The sequence below is a fragment of the Trematomus bernacchii genome, unplaced genomic scaffold (genome assembly GCF_902827165.1).
Source record: "Trematomus bernacchii unplaced genomic scaffold, fTreBer1.1, whole genome shotgun sequence".
Taxonomy (NCBI): domain Eukaryota; kingdom Metazoa; phylum Chordata; class Actinopteri; order Perciformes; family Nototheniidae; genus Trematomus; species Trematomus bernacchii.
In genome coordinates, this window is record NW_022988097.1 from 1546915 (window position 1) to 1569868 (window position 22954).

Sequence of the window (22954 nt, forward strand, 5' to 3'; positions counted from 1 at the left end):
ATAATTTGAACAGTATGTTTTTAACCGTTGATTACCCTGAACTTTAAGTATAATTCAACTGAAAAACCAATACAAAAATGTATTATACATTTATATCTACATTTAAATAAATAATATCAAAATAATAAATACCAATAAAGATCAACAAATATTTTGGAGCGCACTTCTACAAACTACTAAACATATATAAATATGATAACTAATGTCACTCACAACCTGTAATGTTTAATTATACTGCTACACGCAGTACTCTTATTTGACAAACGTGCATGTTAATAACTTAGCGTCTGCGTCCCCGGAGTCCTGTTTGACTCCGGGGATCATGATGTAGCAACTTCAGGAAACTAACAAAGGTCGCTGAGAAGCTGAGGGTGTGCCTGGTTGTCTAGCGACGAGCTGTATAGCGCTGACACGCTATCAAAAACGAATTGCTGAAATCTCAAAATGCAGCAAAAAAAATGTAATTTAATGAAAAGATTTGATGATCAGCTTATTACAACGTGCAGAGAGCAGTTGTTTTGATAATCACAGCTATGGAAAAGTTTGCGGTCATGATAAAATACAGCGACCCTCTAACCCTCTCTTCCACACGCCGCTCTCACAGGAGACCAGGGGATTATATTTACTACGAGGGCCGCCATGTGACCCTCGTAGTAACCCAAATCATCAAGTCCAATGCCAACATATAGACAATCAAAACCCTTGTTAAATTTACAACATAAATCACCACTTTCTGGCATTCATGGCTCCTACAGCCATGGTTTTATTTTTTGGCGGCACCCGGACAATTTTTTTAATCATTCTGGTACCATATATATATATATATATATATATTTTTTTTAAAAATACGTTCACGTCATAATTTTCTTCATTTGGATTTTCTATGCAGTAAGTATTCCATACACACAAAATCTATTGCACGTCCATCCTGGGAGAGGGATCCCTCCCTTTGTTACTCTCCCCAAGGTTTCTCCCTTTAATTGTGGGGTTGCTTGTGAGTTTTTTTGTGTGCTGCGAGGGTCTAAGGACAGAGGGTGCCGTATGCTGTGCACACTGTAAAGCCCCCTAAGACAAATGCTTGATTTGCTATATTGGTGTATATGAAGAAAATTTGATTGAATTTGCTTAGACTTTTATTGTGGTTTAACAGCAAACAGTACTAAAACTACACAATAAGCTTTAAAGTAGTTGTTCTGAGCCTTTTATATTTGTTTGCCTCAATCTTGGATGAGACCAAGCAGTGAATACATCAGCAGTACCCTCGACCAGTCGACCGCAGGGGCATGCTGGTAGATTCATAAAAAAAATTATCCAGCTCCGTTAAAATAGACAAAACAGGTTTTGATCCCTCCTCCCTTGGCCTCCCTGCCACTTCAGGAGTTTACTTGATTGACAGAAAAAGCGACCTATCGCTTTCCAGTCTGTTAACCCAGAATGCAAAGCGATACAAAATCAGTCAAGTGAAGAAAACTCAAATTAAGTTAGAGACAAACAACAAAATGAGTGCAGGACCGAGCAAAAAGCAAAAAACATACCACTTCCACACAGAATGGGAGGAAGAATATCTTTTTGTGATGTCACATTCAAAGTGTATTTGCCTTATTTGTAAAGCAAGCGTCGCTCTGCCAAAGAAAGGTAACGCGGAGAGGCATTATCGGAGTGTTCACAAGGCATATGACAGCGACTTCCCTCCGAGTAGCGAGTTGAGAAAGAGAAAGGTGAGGGAACTTAAATCACAATTAGCTGGACAGCAGTCACTTTTCTTAAAGCCGACATCCACCGAAAAAGGCAGCCACTGAAGCATCTCCACGAGTGACTCACGCTATAATCAAACACAAAAAATCCTTTCAAGATGGAGAGATGGTGAAAGAAGCCTTCGTAGAAGCAGCAGACGCCTTGTTTCGGGATTACACAAACAAAACAGAAATAGTATAGCATAGTAAACGCTATCAAGGCCGTCCAATTATCACAGAGCAGTCACACGTCGCTGTGAAGTCATGGCTGAGGATTTGACCCAGCAACTCAGGAAGGACATAGAAGACTGCGAGTGCTTCTCACTCCAACTAGACGAGTCCACTGACGTGAGCGATACAGCGCAATTGTGCGTTTTGATCCGGATGGTGTTCACAGACATGACGGCGAAAGAGGAACTGCTGACAATTCTGCCAATGAAGGAACACACTCGGGGCGAGGACATTTTTCGGACATTTTTCGGACATTTAAAAGCTTTGTTGACAAAACTAAACTCCCCATGTCTAAGTTGAGTTCCATCACAACGGATGGTGAAGATTTGGCCAACTTCCAAAACATCGCCTCTGAGCTGGAGAAGCAAGGGAAGGACAGTGCACGCTACACAGAGCAAGTCAATAACATTACATCTGACTTCGAGAAACTGTTCAGAGACTTCGCTTTGCTCGAGCCAATCGCCACATTCATGTGCTATCCGTTTAGTGAAGACCATGATATTGATTCGCTGGCCCAAAACATCGGAGCAGTGTTTCATCTGAACCCGTCTGCGCTGGAGGATGAGATGTTGTCAATGCAGGCCGACATTCAGTTGAAGTCGCGTGCCCATGCCGGACAGTTTTGGAACTTATTCAGAGTTGAAAAGTATCCAAACGTCAGAAAAAGTGCCACCTCACTGACCTCACTCTTCGGCTCGACTTATTTATGCGTGTCAGCCTTCTCCAAATGAACCGTTCCCAATTAACTGATGAACATTTGGAGGCCTGCCTGAGACTAGCCATCAGCAGTTACTGTCCTGATTATGCAACATTGACGGACTCCATTCAGTGCAAGTCATCAGAATATGGTTGGTAGAGAGAGCGAGAGCGAGAGCGAGAGAGAGAGAGAGGAGAGAGAGAGAGAGAGAGAGAGAGAGAGAGAGAGGAGAGAGAGAGAGAGATGAGAGAGAGAGAGAGAGAGAGAGGAGAGAGGAGACGGAGGGAGAGGAGAGCGAGAGGAGAGAGACGATGAGAGAGAGAGAGAGAGAGATTAACATGCCTTTTTAGTTTTATGTATTCATGTATTTGTTTCTGTTCAAGAACCCAAATAGAGTTATCCCATGTATAAATAAAACGTGTTATTCAGCCCCTTGCAATTTGGGATTTTATTTTTGGTTGGTAGACCTTGGTGAGCTGGTCATTTCAAAAGTAGCTCACAAGCCAAAAAAGTAATCAAGTATATAGTTAGAAAGACACCACTTCCTGTGTGAAGATGAGGTGCTAAATAATGCTCAAAACAAGAAATGTAAAGCACAACAAAAGAGTAAGCAATTTAAGAACTGATTATGATTTGATAAGATTTTGCTATTTAAATCTGTTGTTGTATATCATTTGCATTACTATATCAACCTTGTTTCAAGGTTACTAGTAAAATAATCAGTATTTCTCAGCAAATGTAGCTTACAGTGTCGGGGAGTGTCGTGAGTGTACTGTGATATTACAATGTAAATGAAATGGCATCGATTATTGTACACTATAATGAAATAAAAAGACTTACAAAAAATAAAAAATAAAAAAAAGCCAATAGACATGAAAGCCGAAAGACCAAAAGAAATAACGGAAGCTATTATATATATTTCAATTGCTATGCGCCCTTGAAACACTTTCTTATCATTTACTATGTAATATTTTCATTTTTCAAGACATTCTTTTTAGTTTTACAGCTTGATGAAACCTTTTTGTTTGGCATCAGCCATTATAGACAATATGGCCATCTGAGTGTGTGTGCTACTGTTTGTGGTTTGTTTTTCACGGTGTAATACAGTTAATTATTCAAAATGTTAGAGTTCCTTATTTTTATACTCAAACTTGCACTTCTGTTCAAAAATAAATAACAACAAATCTGGAATTATGGTTTGCTTTTTCTTGTTGTACCGAACCCGTACAGAACCGTGACCCCCAAACCGAGGTACGTACCGAACCGTGAATTCTGTGAACCGTTACACCCCTACTAACCATACCATCGCGCAGAAAAGAACATGCATCTACTCATGGTGTAGACGCTCATGCTCACTCATTCACAGGTGTGGTTTGGTATAAACGAAATAGTTCCTAGATGATACTGCTCACAACAAGCTCTGTGGAGTATGCTGAGTAAAGGGGAATGATTTCTTGAACCACACATTGCTACTCAAATGTCATTTTTGGCGCTTTGAGCACCAAATGTGAAGCACCATCTAGTTCCATTATATTAGAGAGAAGGCAAACATCCCTACAGCAAATATCTTCAACACTAGATTGCAAAATATTAGTAAGGACGGAAAGTATACGTTTCAACATCTTAGGGTGAACATGTAAATCTGCTAAAAGTAAGCAAGCTAGCAATTTCCTTATGGCTTGTTAGCTTACTTAGGTTAGCATTTAGCTCAAAGCAACACTGTGTACAGTGCAGCCTCACAGAGTCAGAAGCATGGCTGTGTATCTTGTCTTGTTAAACCTTTATGATGACATAATGGAATGCAGGGGTTAGATGAGCACCAACATGAGTGGAATCTGGGAACAGATAAAGCCTGTATAGACACACAGTCACTCCAGGATTACTAACAGGATTCTGAAACCATTCCTAAATGTGTGCTTTAGTTGAGCGGCGTTATTTCTAGTGTTAACTTGGTATACTTGATGCTTTCGCAACCTTTGTTTAGACATGTCTAAAGTAAAAGAGATTCATTTCAGAGCTTTGTATTTCCAAGTGGTGCAGCTTTAACTAGAATGCGTCTAAGTATTCATTTGAGTATTGTTTAAGAAGTATTTGATCTGTCTTCATACCTCCTCTTGCTGTTTGTCTTTCCGTTTGGCGTCCGATGCGTCGGCGTCTCCTTCGTTGGCCTGGTCGTCAACAATCTCTCGCTCCTCTTCTACCTCCACGTCGTCTAGCTGATTTCAACATGATGAAAACACTTCAGATTTTATTTTGGTATTTAAGAGATGCTTTGATTCAAATACGAGTGACAACAGTAAATCTAAAAACCATATAGGGAGCACTCAAATAATAAAACAGACCCCTGCGTTGTCAGCGGTGCCCTCTGCATCGTTGTCCTTATCTCGGAGAGAGGCCTTCCTTGTTTCCACGGCGATGGAGGCAAGCTTGGCGCTGCGCTTCTTAATGGCGTCCAGCAGGAGACGGAAAAACCTGGGAGGAAAAAACAAAGGAGCAAAGTGAAGAAAAGAAAAAAAGAGGTTAATAATTTAGCCGTGTATTGGCAACAATGTGGCGACACGATTCATCTGATGAAACAGGGGGTTATCTGGAGATTCTGGGTGCCGTGTTGGCGGGACGTTGCGGGGCTTGCCGCTGTGAGGAGGGGACAGTGTGAGCTCTATTACTGGTGTCGTTTCCTGGTTGCTGCGTGGGGTCAGCGAGACAGCGAGACACCGCGAAACGCAGCCTGAACTCAGCCTGAGCACCATGGACGCGGGAAGGGGTTGGTGCTGAGGGGACTGCAGCACCCCCATCTGCAAAGCTTCACTAGCACCCACACCCCGCCCGCCGCGGCGCACCTACAGTGTAAGCGCGCCACAGTTTCGTCGCTGCGAGGCTCCACTAGCACTAGCACTAGCACCCCCCCCCCCCCCAGCGCGTCACAGTTTTGTCGCTGAGAGAGTGTGTGTGCGTGAGGAGCTCCACGGATTGGACCATTTGGTACTCAGGAAGAAAAAAATGGAAAAAGAAAAATCTCCAATGAGGCGTTCTGGGGCAGCATAGACAGGTCTTTTCTGTGTTAGAGTTTTACTCCCTACAGGGTGTACTTTGGCTGGCTGTGATAGCTAGCAGCAAATGTAGCATAATGCAAGGGGGGTGAGCCCTGCATCAATACATGGAAACATGCTGGCATTAGCTAAAACGGTGCCAAAAAAGGGCACTTTCATTAAATTCAGTTTGGTTAGTAGTTTTTATAACATATAAGATCGTTTTTTAACCTGTTGAGACTTACTTAACTGTGCTAAAGGTTAAAATGTTGGTGGAAGGGGACTTCTGACCTCCAATAGTAACATCCAACATCTCAGCACTAGTTTTTGTGTTTAAAATCTAAATTTAAACCTAGATACAGTACAGTGCTTAAGAAAATTGGTAAGCATATCACAAATCATTTTACCACCATTATCAAGTGTAACAGTACTTTCTTTATGTTTACATCAGGTTAAATCTTACTGGATTATTTTACAGGAAAATTCAACGGCCCTCACACATACAAATACACACACACCTATTTTCCATGAAGTACAGGATCTGGTGTGGTGTGAGCAGCTTATCTTCAGAGTAGCGGTCAGGAGGCAGAAAGTTGAAGGTGACTTTGAAAGTCCGCAGTTTGAGGTGATTTTCAATCCGCAGCGTCTCCACCACATCCACCTTCTGCAGCACCTGCTCACACACACACACACACACACACACACACACACACACACACACACACACACACACACACACACACACACACACACACACACACACACACACACACACACACACACACACACACACACCACACACACACACACACACACACACACACACACACACACACACACACACACACACACACACACACACACACACACACACACACACACACACACACACACACACACACACACACACACACACACACACACACACACACACACACACACACACACACACACACACACACACACAAGTTTCAGTTTAGCACACTGTTGGACATCTCCAAACACATTTGTATTTGCAATGATTAAACTATACGTCTAACTAAAGAAGTAAAATTAGAATAATAATAAACAACTGGCAGAATATACCGTTTTCAGCTTTTCGGAATAAAGAGATTTGACATTTTCTTAAATAGACACTTTTGTTCTTTGAGAAACCGGGATCAAATAATTTTTCACTATTTCCTAAAATGTTATAGCCGATAAAATAAAAAATGTATCCAGAAAACAATGGGCAGATTTATGGGCAATGAAAAAAAGAGTTGCAGGCCTGTTCAAAAAAACGATATATGCAAACAAAGTGAAAAGATACAAGGAAATAAAAGGGAAGAAACATGAAGAAATGCCACAAAAAAGGATTAAAAACAATCATATGATTAATTAATTAATAAATGATTAATCAAAAAAAGAATGGGTAGGTTTATGGTTAATGAAAATAATAGGGACGGCTCAGGAAGTAATTCAATATAACGGAAGAAAAGACATGAAAAGAACCCAAAGATAACATTAGTCTAGCAAAAGAGATAATGGAATATGAAAATAATAACAGAGGAGAGTAAACAGAAGAGAAGGGACCCTTACCTCAGCCAGGCAGACTCTGGTGAGTTTCTTGCGCAGCGTCTTGGCTCTCTTCAAGGCTCTCTTGGTGTTTAGCACAGGAACTCTCATCATGGGAGTCTTAATGTTGGAGCTGGCCACCATCAGGATCTCCCTCAGTCTGTGAGACAAACAGAGACACAGGGTGGGGGTGAGACATGGAGGAACAGTCTGGGGGAAGGCTGGGGCAGATGAAGCAGGGATGAGTAAGTAGGCAATGGTTTTTTTAGGAAATGTATTTTGTTTAATAACACTAAAACAGTCATCATGTGCCAATTAAAGAAGTCCAAATTTTTTTTATTTAAAGTGGTGAAGGAGCGAGTCCTAAAACCATTTGAGCACTTGTCTTGAAGTCAAAGGTTTTTGTGAGTTTTTGTTTATTTCTCTGAAATAAGGTCTAATGTTTGACAAGGTGAAGAGATTTTCATGTTTTATTCCTCAACATAAAATACGTCAGTAATGACCTCACTGGGGAAAGTCTGAAGCTGTGAATGTGTCAAAGGAGTGACGAAATGAGACTGCTAAACATCATCATGCCGAACAATAGCCAGCTTAAGTGTGACAGCTGTAATGAGCAACCATGCAACCGTGATGTAGTTTGTTTATAGCCTAGCGTTAGCTTTTTACATCTGGTGATTGCATTTGCGCTTCAACTATTATAAAAGTGGTGTTAATATGTGGAGATGAACCTGTGCAGTACTCAATCCCATTGCTTTTTGTCGATGGAACCAGTGCGATGCTAACTTCCGCGTCGGTAAACAAAAAACGTAATCACTGCACCACTCTATTAATACACAGCTCAGTTGAAAGCTCAATTCTGATTGGTCAATCTTTAAATTCATCATTCTGCTCTTTTTTTGATAGCATGCAGCTGCTAAGAACGCTCTTATCATTACATTACATGTTACTTGTTAGACGCTTTTATCCAAAGCGACTTACATACTCAATACTGTGGGCAATCCCCACAGGAGCAATTTGGGGTGAAGTGTCTTGCCCAGGGACACAACGACATGCTGACTGCAGTGGGGTTTGAACCTGTGACCCCCTGATCCCAACACCAAGGCTCTATCCACTGCGCCACACGCCTCCCCACTATCAAGGGACAATACACAGAAATATCGATCCGCAGAAAGAAGTCCGGTCAATTTAATGTCCGCAGAAGAAGACACACAGGAAGTAAACACTAACAGGAACCAGTATGGGCTCTGCCGTTTTTTAAAGACTGGTTAATAGAACCTGTTGGGATTCTTTTGGCTATAATAACTGGCTCACTGCATATTATCCCTTATACAGTATATAAAGTGATTAATGAGTTAGGCGTAGAGGCGACGTACCGAGGGATTCCCAGAGTCACGTTCATCTCTCCTCTGCCGGCAAAGTGGAAGGTGTTGAGGGTCATCTGGGTGGAGGGCTCCCCTATAGACTGAGCTGCAAGCAGACCCACTGCTTCACCCGGGTCACACAGCGAGCGCTGCCACTTGTAGTGCAGCAGCTGACGGAGGCTGAACAGAGAGTGAAAGAGAGGCATGAGGCTTCAAATAGACAAAACAGGTGAAAAAGGAAAGAAAGGGGAAACCCCCCAAAAGCCGGATAAGTCCCCTTAAAAATAGACACTGTAAACAGAAGCTTCACAAACAATACCTTGACATTTTAAACGTGTTTGTAGTCACATCAAACAAAACAGGATCCTTTGCTTAGGACCAGAATGACACACTTCAAAAAAATATTTAACATCCACCACCCTTGCATATTTGGCTCATGATTAAAAAGGATCAGGATTTCTTGGTTTCATGAAGTTGTACTACAGTTTTGCCACATTTAAAACCCTCACATTCAGTACCTGTTTGTGTCGATGCTGTCCTGTTTCCGCCTTCCTTCGCTCTGCAGGTATTTCTCTGTGATGCTGTGGAAGTTTTCAGAGACCGATCCGAAGCAGACGTCGGGCCGTAACTGGCCCAGAGAGGGCTCGGGGCAGCGGGAGGACTTCCTGCTGTACTTGGATCTGCTGGAATCATCCAGAGCCTGCCACTGCTGTATGAGCTGCGCAGCGGGGAGAGGAACAGTTTGGTTAGACAAGGTTACCATGATGCATCCATTGTGTACTGAGCAATGGTGCAAAGTAATGTAGATTTATTCAACTACTGTACTTTTGACAGGGTTCTTACACCTTTTCCAAAGTCAAATTGAAGCACTTTTCAAGCATTTTCAAGGTGCATTTTCAAGCTTTTCAAGCATCTTACAGCTGTTGTAAATTACATATTTATATACACATACTTAAACTCAAATGATTATTTCCCTACCTCACATTAAATCAGATGTTCTTTATGCTATAAACAACCAAATGTGTGTTTCATAATAGCATTCTACATGAGGATGAAAAATTAAAAATGTTAGAAAAGAAAACTAAGTTTAATATTTCAAAATGTGTGACCCATCTGTACGTAGACTGGGCATCCCATATAACCTGGCTGAGCCAATATAAAACAATCAGCCAAATAACTTTTCAATATATTATTGATTACTATTTTTGAGGTACTTTTAGGTTGGCAGTAAACACAAGTCAGAGGTAAATGGTGTACTTTGACTCCACTACATGTATTTAATACTTTTAGTTACTTTACAGATGTGGATGAATGATGTGAAATATAATCAAGTGTTAAATCAGACTTTAGTTCCACCTGGAGTAAATTCACAAGCTACCCTGCAGTATACAAAGCCATTCAAACTAGCTGCAACTTTACCAGCTTTGATAACACTTTCATGATCAATCATTATAAAACATATCATATACAATTATTAGGGATGCTCCGATCGCCAATTTTGGAGCCGATCGCCGGAATCAGTATCGGCCGATACCGATACCGCTCTCTTTTCCTCTCTCCCCCTCTCTCTCTCTCCTGACAGCCGGTCAGTATCTCCTGCAGCTCACTGATCCAGTAATGAGCGACCCGACAGTGAAGAATAAATATATTTATAACTAGTTTAGCTTGTTCCAGAGGTAGATAAAATAGCTAAGTGTGTTAGGTCTAACTCTTAATGTGTGTTCTGCTCCGCTCACCGGTCCGTCACAGCGGGTGGAGCTGCAGGATTTCTGCTTCACACACACGTTGCATACCGCTATTTTACTGTCATTTTCGGACACTTAAAATACTGCCAGACTAGTGAAGCCATTTTGGCGAGCTTGTTTTGCCGCGCAGAGAAAAGTGTCATGTATTTTACATGCAACGATAGCCTAATCTAAAATGCTCTACTCTGGCGTACCTTTCGTGTGGTGTGTGGCTCGTCAGCGCAGACTCTCGCATCGTTATTGTTGCACACTTTGCAGGAGGCTACTCTTGGGCTTCGCTTGACCCTCGTCTTAGCCATGGCTTGTATTTGTCTTCTGCTAGCCAACGCTCGTTGAAACGGCAACCTCCTGGCATACTGTCATCTATCACTCTCATCAGAATGCCCAGGTCACACACGTAACAAAAACACTTGCCGGTCACGCGCATTGCGCGGGAAGGCCGGAGCGGAGCTGTTTTATGTAAAAGCGAAGCAATTAAGCGCGCTCCGACTTCTTTATTTTCTTTTAATCTAAAAAGCGAAGTAAAGCATTTACAATTTCAAGCACTTTATCCCAAATTCAAGCACCATTCCCAAAATTCAAGCACTTTTCAAACCTTGAAAACACCTCGTACAATCTCAAGCATTTTCAAGGATTTCCAGCACCCGTACGCACCCTGTTTTGAGGTACTTGTACCTTATCTGAGTATTTCCATTTGTTGCTACTTTTAACTTCTACTCCACTACAGTTCAGAGGTAAATGGTGTACTTTTACTCCACTACATGTATTTAATACCTTTAGTTACTTTACAGATGTGGATGAATGATGTGAAATCTAATCAAGTGTTAAATCAGACTTTAGTTCCACCTGGAGTAAATTCACAAGCTACCCTGCAGTATACAAAGTCATTCAAACTAGCTGCACCTTTACCAGCTTTGAGAACACTTTCATGATCAATCATTATAAAACATATCATATATATTATTATGAAATGGACCAATCTGCACAATGATTAGTTTTACTTTTGGTACTTTAACTACATTTTAATGCTAATACTTTTCTACTTTTACTTGAGTAACATTTTTGAATTGAATTTGAAATGACTTTTACTTGTAACAGAGTATTCCTACACTCAGGTACTTCTACTTGTATTTAAAACGAGAGTACTTCTTCCACCTCTGGTACTGAGGCTGTGGGGAATGTAGTGACTACATTTCTAAGAAGCCGCCAGATAGCTTAAATAAGCATTTTGACTCCTCCATGAACAGAGTGAAGCACTAGAACTGGCAGATCTTTTGTGTCATTTAGCACCTGTAGTATAGAAGCCTTTCGGCCGCAGACATCTGGCTCTCCTCCTTGTTCCGTCTGCTCCAGATGGGCCAACTTCTTTTGAGAATACAGCAGGAACGCTCCTGCCACACATTAAAACACAGATACACAAATATAACATGACAGCAGTGATGGACAGAAACTAAGTACATTATTGTACTTAAGTACACTTTTGAGGTGAATAAGTACTTAAGTACAGTACTTGAGGAGGCTGCTCATGCTAATACTTCTACTTCACTACTATTTAAAGGGCAATATGTTCTTTTTACTCCACTACATTCAGTTGATAACTTCACAGATTCAGATAAACAAAACTAAATGTGATCACAATGAATTTACCATGTATTTTTTGGGTTATAAATAAATTGAATCGTAGTATTGAAACATTACTAAAGTAAAAGAAACAAGTACTGCGTCCACCTCTGAAAAAAGTATTATCAATATATAGATTATACAATAACTGTATATGAGAAAGCATCAATAACTATAATCCGATGATAAATCATGCTAAGTACTATTTTTTGTATTTTGATTTGATGCTAATACTGTTGTACTAGAATTAAGTAAAGCTTTGAAAGCAGGATGTTAAGTTAACTGCATTTTTCTACATTGTGCTAAAACAAATTTTTGTGAAATTAGAAAAATAACTGAGTACTTTCTCCCCCACTGTAAGAAAAACTAAGCCTGATTAGTTGGGTATTTTGCTATTAACATCTCCACAGCCAGAGGGTGTTTCTCAATCGCGAGTACGCTTGCTTGGTAGCACATGTCTGCCGAGCATCTTGCTTCAGAAGCGAGGCAAGAATACTTCCTGGCATTCGGAAAACAAAGAGTGGAACACGCTAGCAAGTGTGCGTCATATGAGAGGCCCCACCTTACATCTTCCACCACAGATTTGGGGAAATTGGTCCGTGCGCAAAGCATTGTGGGGATTTTAAGACCGCGGAGTCTACACATGTGCAGCCTCGAAATTTCTCGCTACGAAGTACGCCGGGCTCGGTAGAATTCCAAGTATGCTGGACATTGGAACAGTACTTCGGCGGCACTCGATGACGTAGCATGCTTGAAATAGTGGCTCTACAGCAGCTTTACTCGCGATTGAGAAACACCCAGGCCGTTTCTCAAGCGCGAGGATATTGGCTTCCAAGCCAATATTTCAAGGATGCTACGTCATCGAGTGCCGCCGAAGGACTGTTCCAATCTCCAGCATACTTGGAATTCTACCGAGGCCGCGTCCTTGGTTTGGGGGAAATTTCGAGGCTGCACATGGGTAGACTTCGCGTCCTTAAAATCCCCACAATGCTTTGCGCACGGACCAATTTCCCCAAATCTGTGGCGGAAGATGTAAGGCGGGGCCTCTCATATGACGCACACCTGCACACTTGCTAGCCTGTTCCACTCTTCGTTTTCCGAATGGCAGGAAGTATTCTTGCCTCGCTTCTGAAGCAAGATGCTCGGCTCGGCTGTGCTACCAAGCCAGCATCCTCGCGATTGAGAAACGGCCCCAGAGTCTACAGATGTAGCACTCTAGAATGGACTCCACCCAGCGGATCCCAGTGCCTGGGATTTTAAAGCCCTCCCACTATGTCCTGAGAGGGCGTTGCCAGATTTCCCCATTTGTTCTATTTCAGGATTTAACCATGAGATGGCACTTCATTCACAAATACACAAAGACAACTGGGTGAACTTTGGTCTTCAGTTTGTTTGCAATGTTTGCAGCTCTGCAGTTGTGTTTGCTCAACACTAGCATTTAATCACTTATTTGTTATGGTTTTCACAGGCTACTAAAAAACATCAATATTTTAGATCAAATAAAGTATATCTAATCTTATTATCTTAATTGTAATTCAATAATATATAGTCTTTATATATTTAATAACCATAATAATAATGTAAATGTTTTTTATGCTCATACTTTTACCTTTACAATAGTTTGCTTTAATATGCAGTATATGTTTTGTAATATTGTTGTGGTGTACACAGTACAGTAGATCGAAGTAAATCAACTCATACATTATCATGTATTATAATGTGTTGTATTATTAAGTAATATACATTAACCCCATTATAGCAGATGCCACATTGAATGCATGAGCACATTTATGCATCAATAATTACAACGCAGTATTTCTAAATATAAGTTGTAAAAATACTTATATGTATTTAATACTGATAACATAATGATTCATTTTACTTTCAGATGATAATACTTTTCACTTGGGCAATTGACCATTTTGAATGCAGGACATTTACTTCTAACACATATTTTTACCTAGGTAAATAATCGGAATACTTCTTCCACCTCTGAGTTTGGACCCCGTCACTGTTTTTAAAACTTTAACTAAATGTTTGATATTTCCAGAGACCCTTTCAGACAGGCAATGTACCTGCATGTGTTGATCACCTTAAGGAGGGCTGTCGAGCCTACAGTATTTTATTTGTATTAAAGCCAGACCATTTTTAAATATAACTGTCTGATTTTGTGAATAAACTAAATGTGTGATTGTTATGGCAATAATATTACAAACATTTTCACTGCCTCAGCTTGCAATGTTTTAATTGTTTTATACCATTTATCAAGACCTGTACCGGCAATGCTGGAGAAGAGGGGGGATGGGAGAGTTGTCACACCGATGGCCCACAGACCCTTTCAGGGTTAAGGAATAGTGGATAGGAGAATTCAAAAGGATTTAGGAGAAGAGACTGCAGTGCTTTGAGAATCCGACGGCACTTTCACTATCAACGTATTTATGATGCGCCAGCGGACGTCATGAATATGCGTCTGATGTGGGGAAACTACAGTCCCTGGTTGCAATACACAAAGACAGCTAACTGGGTAACCTTTGGTCTTTGTTTCGGCCTTGGTTCACACAGTATGTTCCCTGACAGTAGTAGTTGACTTATCAGCTTGTCACTCAGTTGCCCCTTTCACACCAACGCGGTTCCCGTTCTAGCTCCGTGCTTGCGCTCTTCTGGTTCGGAACCGTTTTTTCTTTTCAGCCCCCGGTTTGTTCACACCGCCCATAGCCCGACTGGTGCTGCCGCGGCTGCGTCATGACGTCACCGTTTACGTCGCTGATTTTCTCCCCAACGGCGCTCACAACAACAACAATGGGGGACTGCGTCGGGTCGATGATCGTGTTGCTTTTAATCATACGAAGCCAGATTAAATTAAATAACGACTTCTCCAACCTTGTACTTTTCTCCAGAGTGCCGTGGTTCATTGTTTATTAATGTGTTTCAGCGGCATTTACCGACCGCTGCAGTGCTGGCTGCTCTTCCACGGGAGTGTATTCTCCCGTTAGCTCCGGGTTAGCTCACACGGCTCTAAAGTATTCACTGTGTGACTGTCACACAAGCAGCTGATACATATCCCCAGTTCCCCTTAAGTGAATGTGTGTCAGTCTGAATTGACGCTGTTTGGCATCACAACGCTGTTATGAAAGTTTCTCTGGTATAAAATGGGTGATGTTAGCATAGCAACCGAAGCTAAACTGACTATCTTGACTACTTGTTGTTGTTGCTGCTATCCTATTGTGGCATAAGCCGTTTAAAGGCACATTTTACCGGCTTATTTTTCGTGATGATTCTACTTGTGATAGTCGGACATGACAATCTGTGCAGCCCATGTATTGATTCCATCCGATAGCTGCTATAATACAAAACGTCTGCCTGCTCTCCACAGTGATCAATGAGAGCGAACGGATGGTCAAAGTAAGGTACAAATAAACAGAATCACACGAAGCCTGGTTAGTGTTGCCTGACTTTATAAAGTGTGTTTTTTTTAATAAGTGTGTGGTTGCGTTCTAGTCACTTTGCTCAGCGCTACTGCTTGTTACAACTTTTATTTGCCGTACTCGCGTACTGTTATTGCTTAGGTTGATCCTGCCCCCGCCTCTGACGTAAGCGTGACGTATGCGGTTCTTGCTAATCTAGACCGACAATTTTTTGGTGCTTGAAAAGCACCGGTTTTCGGCGCTTAGAGGCCCCGCTGCGGTGTGCACAGGAAAAAAACTGTGCTTTTCAGGCTCTAGCTCCGAACCGGCCCTGGAACCGCGTTGGTGTGAAAGGGGCAAGAGGGGGGTGGGGACTGGTGAGCGGTATGGTCAATTTTTGTTTGTTTAAAAATGTTTTCAGTCACGAAAGCTCTAAGCCAATCAGACATGTGGCGCTTTCACAACGGAGTACTTTTCCCCGTACTTTTCCCTTTTAGTTCCGATAGTTCCTGGGATTTTGCGTTCACACCAAAAACAGAACTTAGTTCATGAGAACTGTTCCCCCCTTTTCAGTCCCTGCTAGAGAGCAGGTACTTTCCTGGGGAGAAAAAAGTTCCAATTTCTGATTGGCTGGGCGAATTGCAAACCACGGCCCGTAAAACTCAGAAAAGTTTTGTGAAGCCGCCATTGTTGCTGGCATTAGCATTAGCCCAGCGCACCAACGGAGAGAGACTAACTTATGGCAACACAAAAAACAACATGGGAGCGGTGGAGTGATGAGGAGGTGTCGGCGTTCTGGCGATTTACTCGGAAGGCTTCAGTAGAAGCTGCTGGGAGTCCCAGCAGCTTCTACTGAAGCCAGTCCCTAACTCCGGGGACTTCCGGCCGGGGACTTCGGGTGGCAGTATACGCCGTGAAGTTGTTTGCGGCCTGCCAGTAAACCCAAAGCAGAAGAAGAAGAAGTGACGTCAGCGGCTTCATTTGCATAATCTTCCCTCAGGGACTTATTCCGGTGTGAACAAGATCTGCTCTTTAGTTCCATGGGGGAACTAAGTGCTGGGAACTACGGATGCAGCCACACGAGAACGGTAACGGTCGTATCCGCTACAGTTCTCTATCATATAGACAGTTCGGCCACACGAGGCCGACATGGAAACGCAGAAAACGATAACGATAACGGGTCCCAAGGTGGGTAGATCAGCGGACGAAACGCTCTGGGGGACCAAACGGCTCCGTGTCTACGCCCTATACGATAATTTCCTGATAACGATGACGCAATAGCCCCGCCTCTCCCCACCTCTGCTGCTCAGAGATCAGCTGCTGGGCTGTCAGAAGAGGGGGAGGAAAAGAGAGGCTCCATTTATTATTATTATATTATTATAGAGTCCAGTGTTGTAGTCAAGTCACCAATTCACGAGTCCAAGTCACTCTCGCGTCCCCACTTTTCGAGTCCGAGTCCAAGTCCGAGTCACCATGGGAGAGTCCGAGTCGAGTCCGAGTCCAAGTCTGAGTCACCCAAGGAGTGTCCGAGTCATCATTACCTGTGTTCAAGTCTGAGTCCAAGTCCGAGTCACCCAAGGAGTGTCCGAGTCGAGTCCGAGTCATCATTACCTGTGTTTGAGTCCGAGTCCAAGTCCCCCAAGAAGAGTCCAAGTCAAGTCCGAGTCACAAGTCTTCATGTATTAATCTTAGTGGATATATTCATTGAAATGTAGCTATAGCTCCTACATTACTTTTATCCTGTCATGTTATACTAATCTGTCTATTGAACTGCTGTGAAGCGAGTTTGGCTACAATTCTTGTAATAGGTGCTATACAAATATAAAGCTTATTAATAATATTCATATTAATATTATTATTTATATTATTGTAAATGACCTTCTAACTATATTTAAAATTAGTTACCTTTTAGAGAAGTGATTATATTTGTATGCTAATATTTTCTTAAGGTAAAGTTTTTGTTTTGCACTTTTATTTTGATAGTAATAAGATCGGGACTCTTATTTTTGAAGGAACTTTTACCGGAAGTCAATGGACAACGGAGCAGTGTAAACACACATGTATAATGACGGGTAGATGACGAATACATTAACATATACTAAATAGTTACATTGGGTTTTTAGCACCTGGCTGATAAGGGCACAAGCTCTTACGTTGGTAATGATTGTATAAAAGCAAGGGTGTGCAATAAACAGATACCATCAGTTGGAGAGTCTGACCATCATTCAGCCGGGGACGCTACAATTATTATAGTGAATGTTTAAATTCCATCAATAAAGATTAAGCCCCAGAAAGCACATGGCTACTTAGCATGCAAAATGACAACATTCTGCATGTTAAGTAACCATGTGCTTTCGTGTTATCGGCTGAATCTTTATTTATTGATTAGATCACGTTACTCTGATGATAGTGTTCAAGACAGCCTATATGTCTGAACTCGATCCTTAGAGTAATGTGTTACGGAGCCTTCTCTTCAATCTTTTTTCCACATAACGAGCATTTTGCGCTGCTCTTTTCCAATGTGGAAGCAGAATGTGTGAAAGCATACAGCACGATGCAGGGTGTGTCTCTGGACATCTCTAGACTGGAATAGCGGGGCCCAGTACGTGAACTCGCCTCGCAGGTGCACACGTCAGGATAGAGGACATCAGACTCCAGAGAAAACTTGCTCGAGTCCGAGTACAAGTCGGAGCGTCAATGTACAAGTCGAGTCCGAGTCATCGTGGGGGAAAAATTCACGAGTCCGAGTCCAAGTCATCGTGTGCGAGAATTCACGAGTCCAAGTCCGAGTCGCTTCAATCAGTGCGCGAGTCCGAGTCGAGTCACGAGTCACCGTGCGCGAGAATTCACAAGTCCGAAAATCGGCATAATTTATCAAGGGGGCGTATCAAGTCATGCGGGGGGTTTTCCTTTCAGCGAGGATCGACTCCGTGCCGATCACGGCCCCACTGCGGTAGGGACGTCCAAAATGAGGTGCTACATCTGTATGCATGTTTTTTGCACTTTTAGTATCAACTAAACTGAGTGTGGTACCTTTGCGTGGACAGGCCACCTCTCTCTTGGCCTTCCAGCGCTGGATAGAGGCGAAGTGTCGAGCGGCAGAGTGAGGGTCCAGGCGGGGCAACACCTCGTCCAGCCCCTGCAGCCTCCTGATCACCTGACGGGAACGGGGAAACACACCAAATGTGAGGTAATGCATGCTTTTTTTCAAACTATGGTGTTTAATGGAAGTCTATACTGTGTGGGGACATTTGAATCTACAACATAAACACTTTTTATTTGTTTGTAGGATATAATAATGTTTCCTTGGTAGGAAGATAAAAAGAGCAGTTTTGGAAGTAACCTTTTTAACTGTAGGCTACAAGAGATACTATAAGCCTAGCTTAAGATAAAGACATGAATCAGTGGAAAATAGCTAGCATGGCTAAGCTTAAAACCACACCTGCTAACACTTTTAATGCAGGCTGAGGATCAGGTTTGTTTAAAGCTTAGACAAACCAAAACTGAAAAAGACTTGCTGGCATAAACTATTTTGAAATACATTATGTTATAAATGAAGTTTAAGAAATGTGAGCAAGCATATTTCGTAAACTTTCCCTCTGCTTCCATGCTTAATGCAAACTGCTATAATGCCACTAAACAAATAAAAGTTATACATTTGTTTTTTTTCACTATTAAAAAGAAACATATCACTATATTGTTGTGTAAAATAAGCCATCCTTGATTTTACTGGGTCAACTGTTCATTATTTAATAGTCTGTAATGATTTTGTGCCGCGAACCCTAAATGCGGCAATCATCACTTCCTTTGAATCACACACTGCACGCTCACAGTGTGCAAAATGGCAGTGTACTTAGAAAAGTGTTAGAATTGAGACACAGCATCATTTATAAACAACAGGCTAAAGCTAAAAGCTAACAGTAAGACTCTGAACATGTGTAAATTGACATACAATACTGTTCACAAGTTCTGCTAATGCCTCCTGAAGTCTGTGTGTAGTACATATTTATCCCCAGTGGACATGATGAAGCACCGTGGGGCCCATGAACTACAGCTTCACTGTGGCAGCCATTTTGGCCAGTGGCATCCACAGAGGAGGAAGCACTGAATTTGACAAGGCTGCACTCTTTCTGTACACAGAGGTCGAGGACTAGTTCTCATGCCGCAGCACTGTGTAATGCAAAAACACAAATCATACATTTGATAGGTCTATCTGAGGTTTGATTCAATTCTGCTGCACGCCTGTTTTTTTGTTTGTTTCAAGGTCCTTTATATCCATTTGAATAACAATCATCTTTTATTACAATTTATTAAAAAAAGGTGTCACATCCGTCCCAGTTACAGGTAACAGATTTTCTGCCACACTGAACATTACTTTGTTATTTACACTTATAGTTCATCAATTTTAACGCCAATGTACATTCATGTACAGCCATGGTTATATTACAGGAACTCTTTTTAGCTCATTAAGCATACATTACAAGTGAGTTTCCTAAAAACTATATTATTCCCCTAAATTGAAGTCAAACTAAAAGCTATAAGTATTACAAGTTATATAGTAGTAGTAGAAATCCGCAATCGCAGACTTATACACTTTGACACCCCTGCTATATAAAGGAGAAGCTATTTCTGACTAACTTCCTCAAAAGTTACAGATATGATCAGCCCAAGCATAAAATGTAAACGTTCTTAATGACTATTTTTCTACTACTTTCCTCTGGATAACTTTATAAAAGTAACTTTAACTAACTTCTGCTTGACCTGCACCTCAGCTCCACCTGTGATCAGATACAAATCAAGCAAGCTGCTGTGTGCTTTAATTCTCAACGTTGAATGGTTTTTATGATTTATTATCTTCGGTAAATATTACAATTCGTTTTTGGGGTTACGCTGAAATATCTGTCCAGGGAGTGAGGATGAAAAATAGCATCTTGGCTAGCTCACAAATGCATTTACAGCAATGGTCATTTATGTGTACTTTCCCTGTTGAATAAATTCATACATAAATACATTTGAAAACTAACCCTGTTCTAAATCACAGATGCCTCATAATATATGGTTTAATACCATATATTGTTTAACTATCTCATGTTTAGCTCTGTCTTACCTCGTAGTTGTCCTCTATGAAGGCGAACTGTCTCTCCTGCAGGAACGGAGTCTTGGGGATGTCCAGTCCGTCTTCACCGTACAGGAACTGCACCACCGAGCCATCGCTGTCCCTCACCGTCAGATCATACTGCACCACCAAACCCTCCAGATGCTTTATGACACATCTGCAGAGGAGAGGGTGTGAGGGATGAGAGAAGAGAAAAAGGACAATGCATGCTACTATGAGTTTCTTCAGTCTTGTTAAGACGGTCAGTGAAAGCAGATGCAAGTGATATTGTTTTCAATAGCTCAGCCGAGGCTGGGCGATATGAAGCAATTCGAACATCACAATATTTTGGATAAAATCCCTCAATATTGGGACAGTATTAAAAATGATACTTTTTGCGTGGATATATTGTCTTATTGGGTAAAGAAAAATAATACACATACATTTAAATATTACAACACTAATGTAATGCAGCCTTCAAAACCAGGCAATTGTATGCATGTTGATACATGCCATTTTTGTAGGTGTTTTTTTTACTTTATAGACTGTAAAGAATATAGTTTGTATTTTGAGCAAAGTACATGTGTGGATAAACCAAGTCAATAAATAAAAAGAGAACCAAGACCATATGTATGTATTTTTCTTTGTTTTTTGTTTTATGCTCCGTCTTCCAAAAGCGCTATTGAAGTGTCATGTATTATTATTATTATTATTATTATTATTATTATTATTATATCTAGAGTCAGATAACGATTATAAATAATATAAGTATGTATTGCTCAGCCCTAAGCTCCGCTGATGCCTGATGTCTGATGTCTGATGTCTGTGTGTAGTACATATTTATCCCCAGTGGACATGATGAAGCACCGTGGGGCCCATGAACTACAACTTCACTGTGGCAGCCATTTTGGCCAGTGGCATCCACAGAGGAGGAAGCACTGAATTTGACAACGCTGCACTCTTTCTGTATATTAAATAAAATGTGGACTTTTGTCCAATATCTACACTAAGATGAGTGTTGTAATTTGTAAAAACACTGCATTCGATTCCTACATTAATTAACTAACCGGTTAGCCTAAATATTACATTACATGTCACTTGTTAGACGCTTTTATCCAAAGCGACTTACATACATTTAGTACTGTGGGCAATCCCCAAAAAAGCCTGTTTCTTATCAGTGAGGATGACAATGTAAGAGATGATTATGATGAGACATGGTAGCCTTTAGACTATAACAATAGTCCTAGAAAAATACATTAGAAAGGCTAAAGGTGATATTAGCAGTTAGGGAAAGGAAGCCCGTTAGCTAGCTAAATGCTTTATATAATATTATAGAAAAAAGACAGGGAGCAACTCTGAATATCGAAACGGTCTTATCTGTGCCAGAGTGTGCTCCCATGCTTGAAGTGACTACTTCTGAACACACCCTTAGTGCAGCTAATGCTCTATCATAAGCGTATCCAATGTTGTCAATACAGAGCTGCACTCTGGCAACTCTCCAATAAACTAGGCTTCAGCAGAGCGTCCCAGGAGGTTTTCTTGGCTTTGGTTCACATCAAGAACCTTTTATCCACTGATCCATACACTCTAACCACATTATGTATTAACTGGCTGGCAAAAACCATGTGGGATTTCTCTCAAATATTGAGAAATGTGGCGAGACATCATATATAAATGAAAAAGTACAGAAATGTATAACACATTTAGAAAGTCTCACCAAAGACATCCAATATATCTCTGATCTCATTTAGAGAGATGCCCTCACAATTCAACAGTAACTGCTGATCCAGCAGGCGTGTGGTAGCATTTGAGTAAAACTTGTGATGTTTGAATAGCTTTGCTGTTTATCCCCAGGCAACTGCTCATATGATTTGCATTATCTGAGAGTACAAACTGCCACTGTATCTTTTGCTTGTTAATGTAATGTTAAGGTAATACAGCATTTACATGTCCCTCTAGTTTTACATATACTTTAGGCATCTGATAAGGAACTAGTTTCCTTTTAATGTTCCATTTGTAAATTAGAAAAAATAAATGGTTATATTTTTCAAAATACTCTTTACATCCCATTAGCAATCAGTAAATAAAATGCTCTGCCAAAAAAAGAGGATATAACCCAGTATCAACTCATTGCGAGCCACCTGCGTCTTTCACAAACTTCTAGCTTGGCAGCTGTGAGTACTAGCAATAGCCATGTTTGTTGTTTACATTCATAAGGATGTGTTTACGTCATAATCAGGGCTCGAGCTTAAGGACGTACCGTCGTCCTGGGGCCGAAAAAAATCGGGTCGGGGAGGATACAAATTAATTTTGGGACGAATTTGGGACGAGAGTTAAAATAAAAATACCCTGCAAACGGCGATGAAAATGAAACTGACTGCACGTTTTGTGTAGCAGTTATTAAACCTCCTTGTCAACATAAACACACACAAAGCATTTAGCAACCCGCGAAATACACACACACACACACACAGTACGTAGCTAC

At 41.2% G+C, this 22954-nt stretch overlaps 1 protein-coding gene and 2 non-coding genes across 3 annotated transcripts in view; all 3 read right to left on the reverse strand.

The window, feature by feature from the left end:
* The window catches only part of polr1a (RNA polymerase I subunit A), a 57793-nt gene that overhangs the window by 13231 nt on the left and 21608 nt on the right, over positions 1-22954 (reverse strand). The window contains exons 24-32 of the mRNA XM_034121092.1: positions 20482-20647; positions 18408-18531; positions 11641-11741; positions 9124-9323; positions 8618-8785; positions 7269-7404; positions 6209-6363; positions 5004-5133; positions 4770-4877 (exon numbers count right to left, since the gene is read on the reverse strand). Coding sequence (XP_033976983.1) covers positions 4770-4877; positions 5004-5133; positions 6209-6363; positions 7269-7404; positions 8618-8785; positions 9124-9323; positions 11641-11741; positions 18408-18531; positions 20482-20647 — 1288 coding nt within the window. The remainder of the gene's footprint in view (positions 1-4769; positions 4878-5003; positions 5134-6208; positions 6364-7268; positions 7405-8617; positions 8786-9123; positions 9324-11640; positions 11742-18407; positions 18532-20481; positions 20648-22954) is intronic.
* On the reverse strand, positions 19362-19498 carry LOC117475292. The gene has a single exon (XR_004555152.1). It is a non-coding gene; the product is annotated as a small nucleolar RNA SNORA5 (small nucleolar RNA).
* LOC117475289 lies at positions 21291-21427 on the reverse strand. Its single transcript, XR_004555149.1, has one exon. It is a non-coding gene; the product is annotated as a small nucleolar RNA SNORA5 (small nucleolar RNA).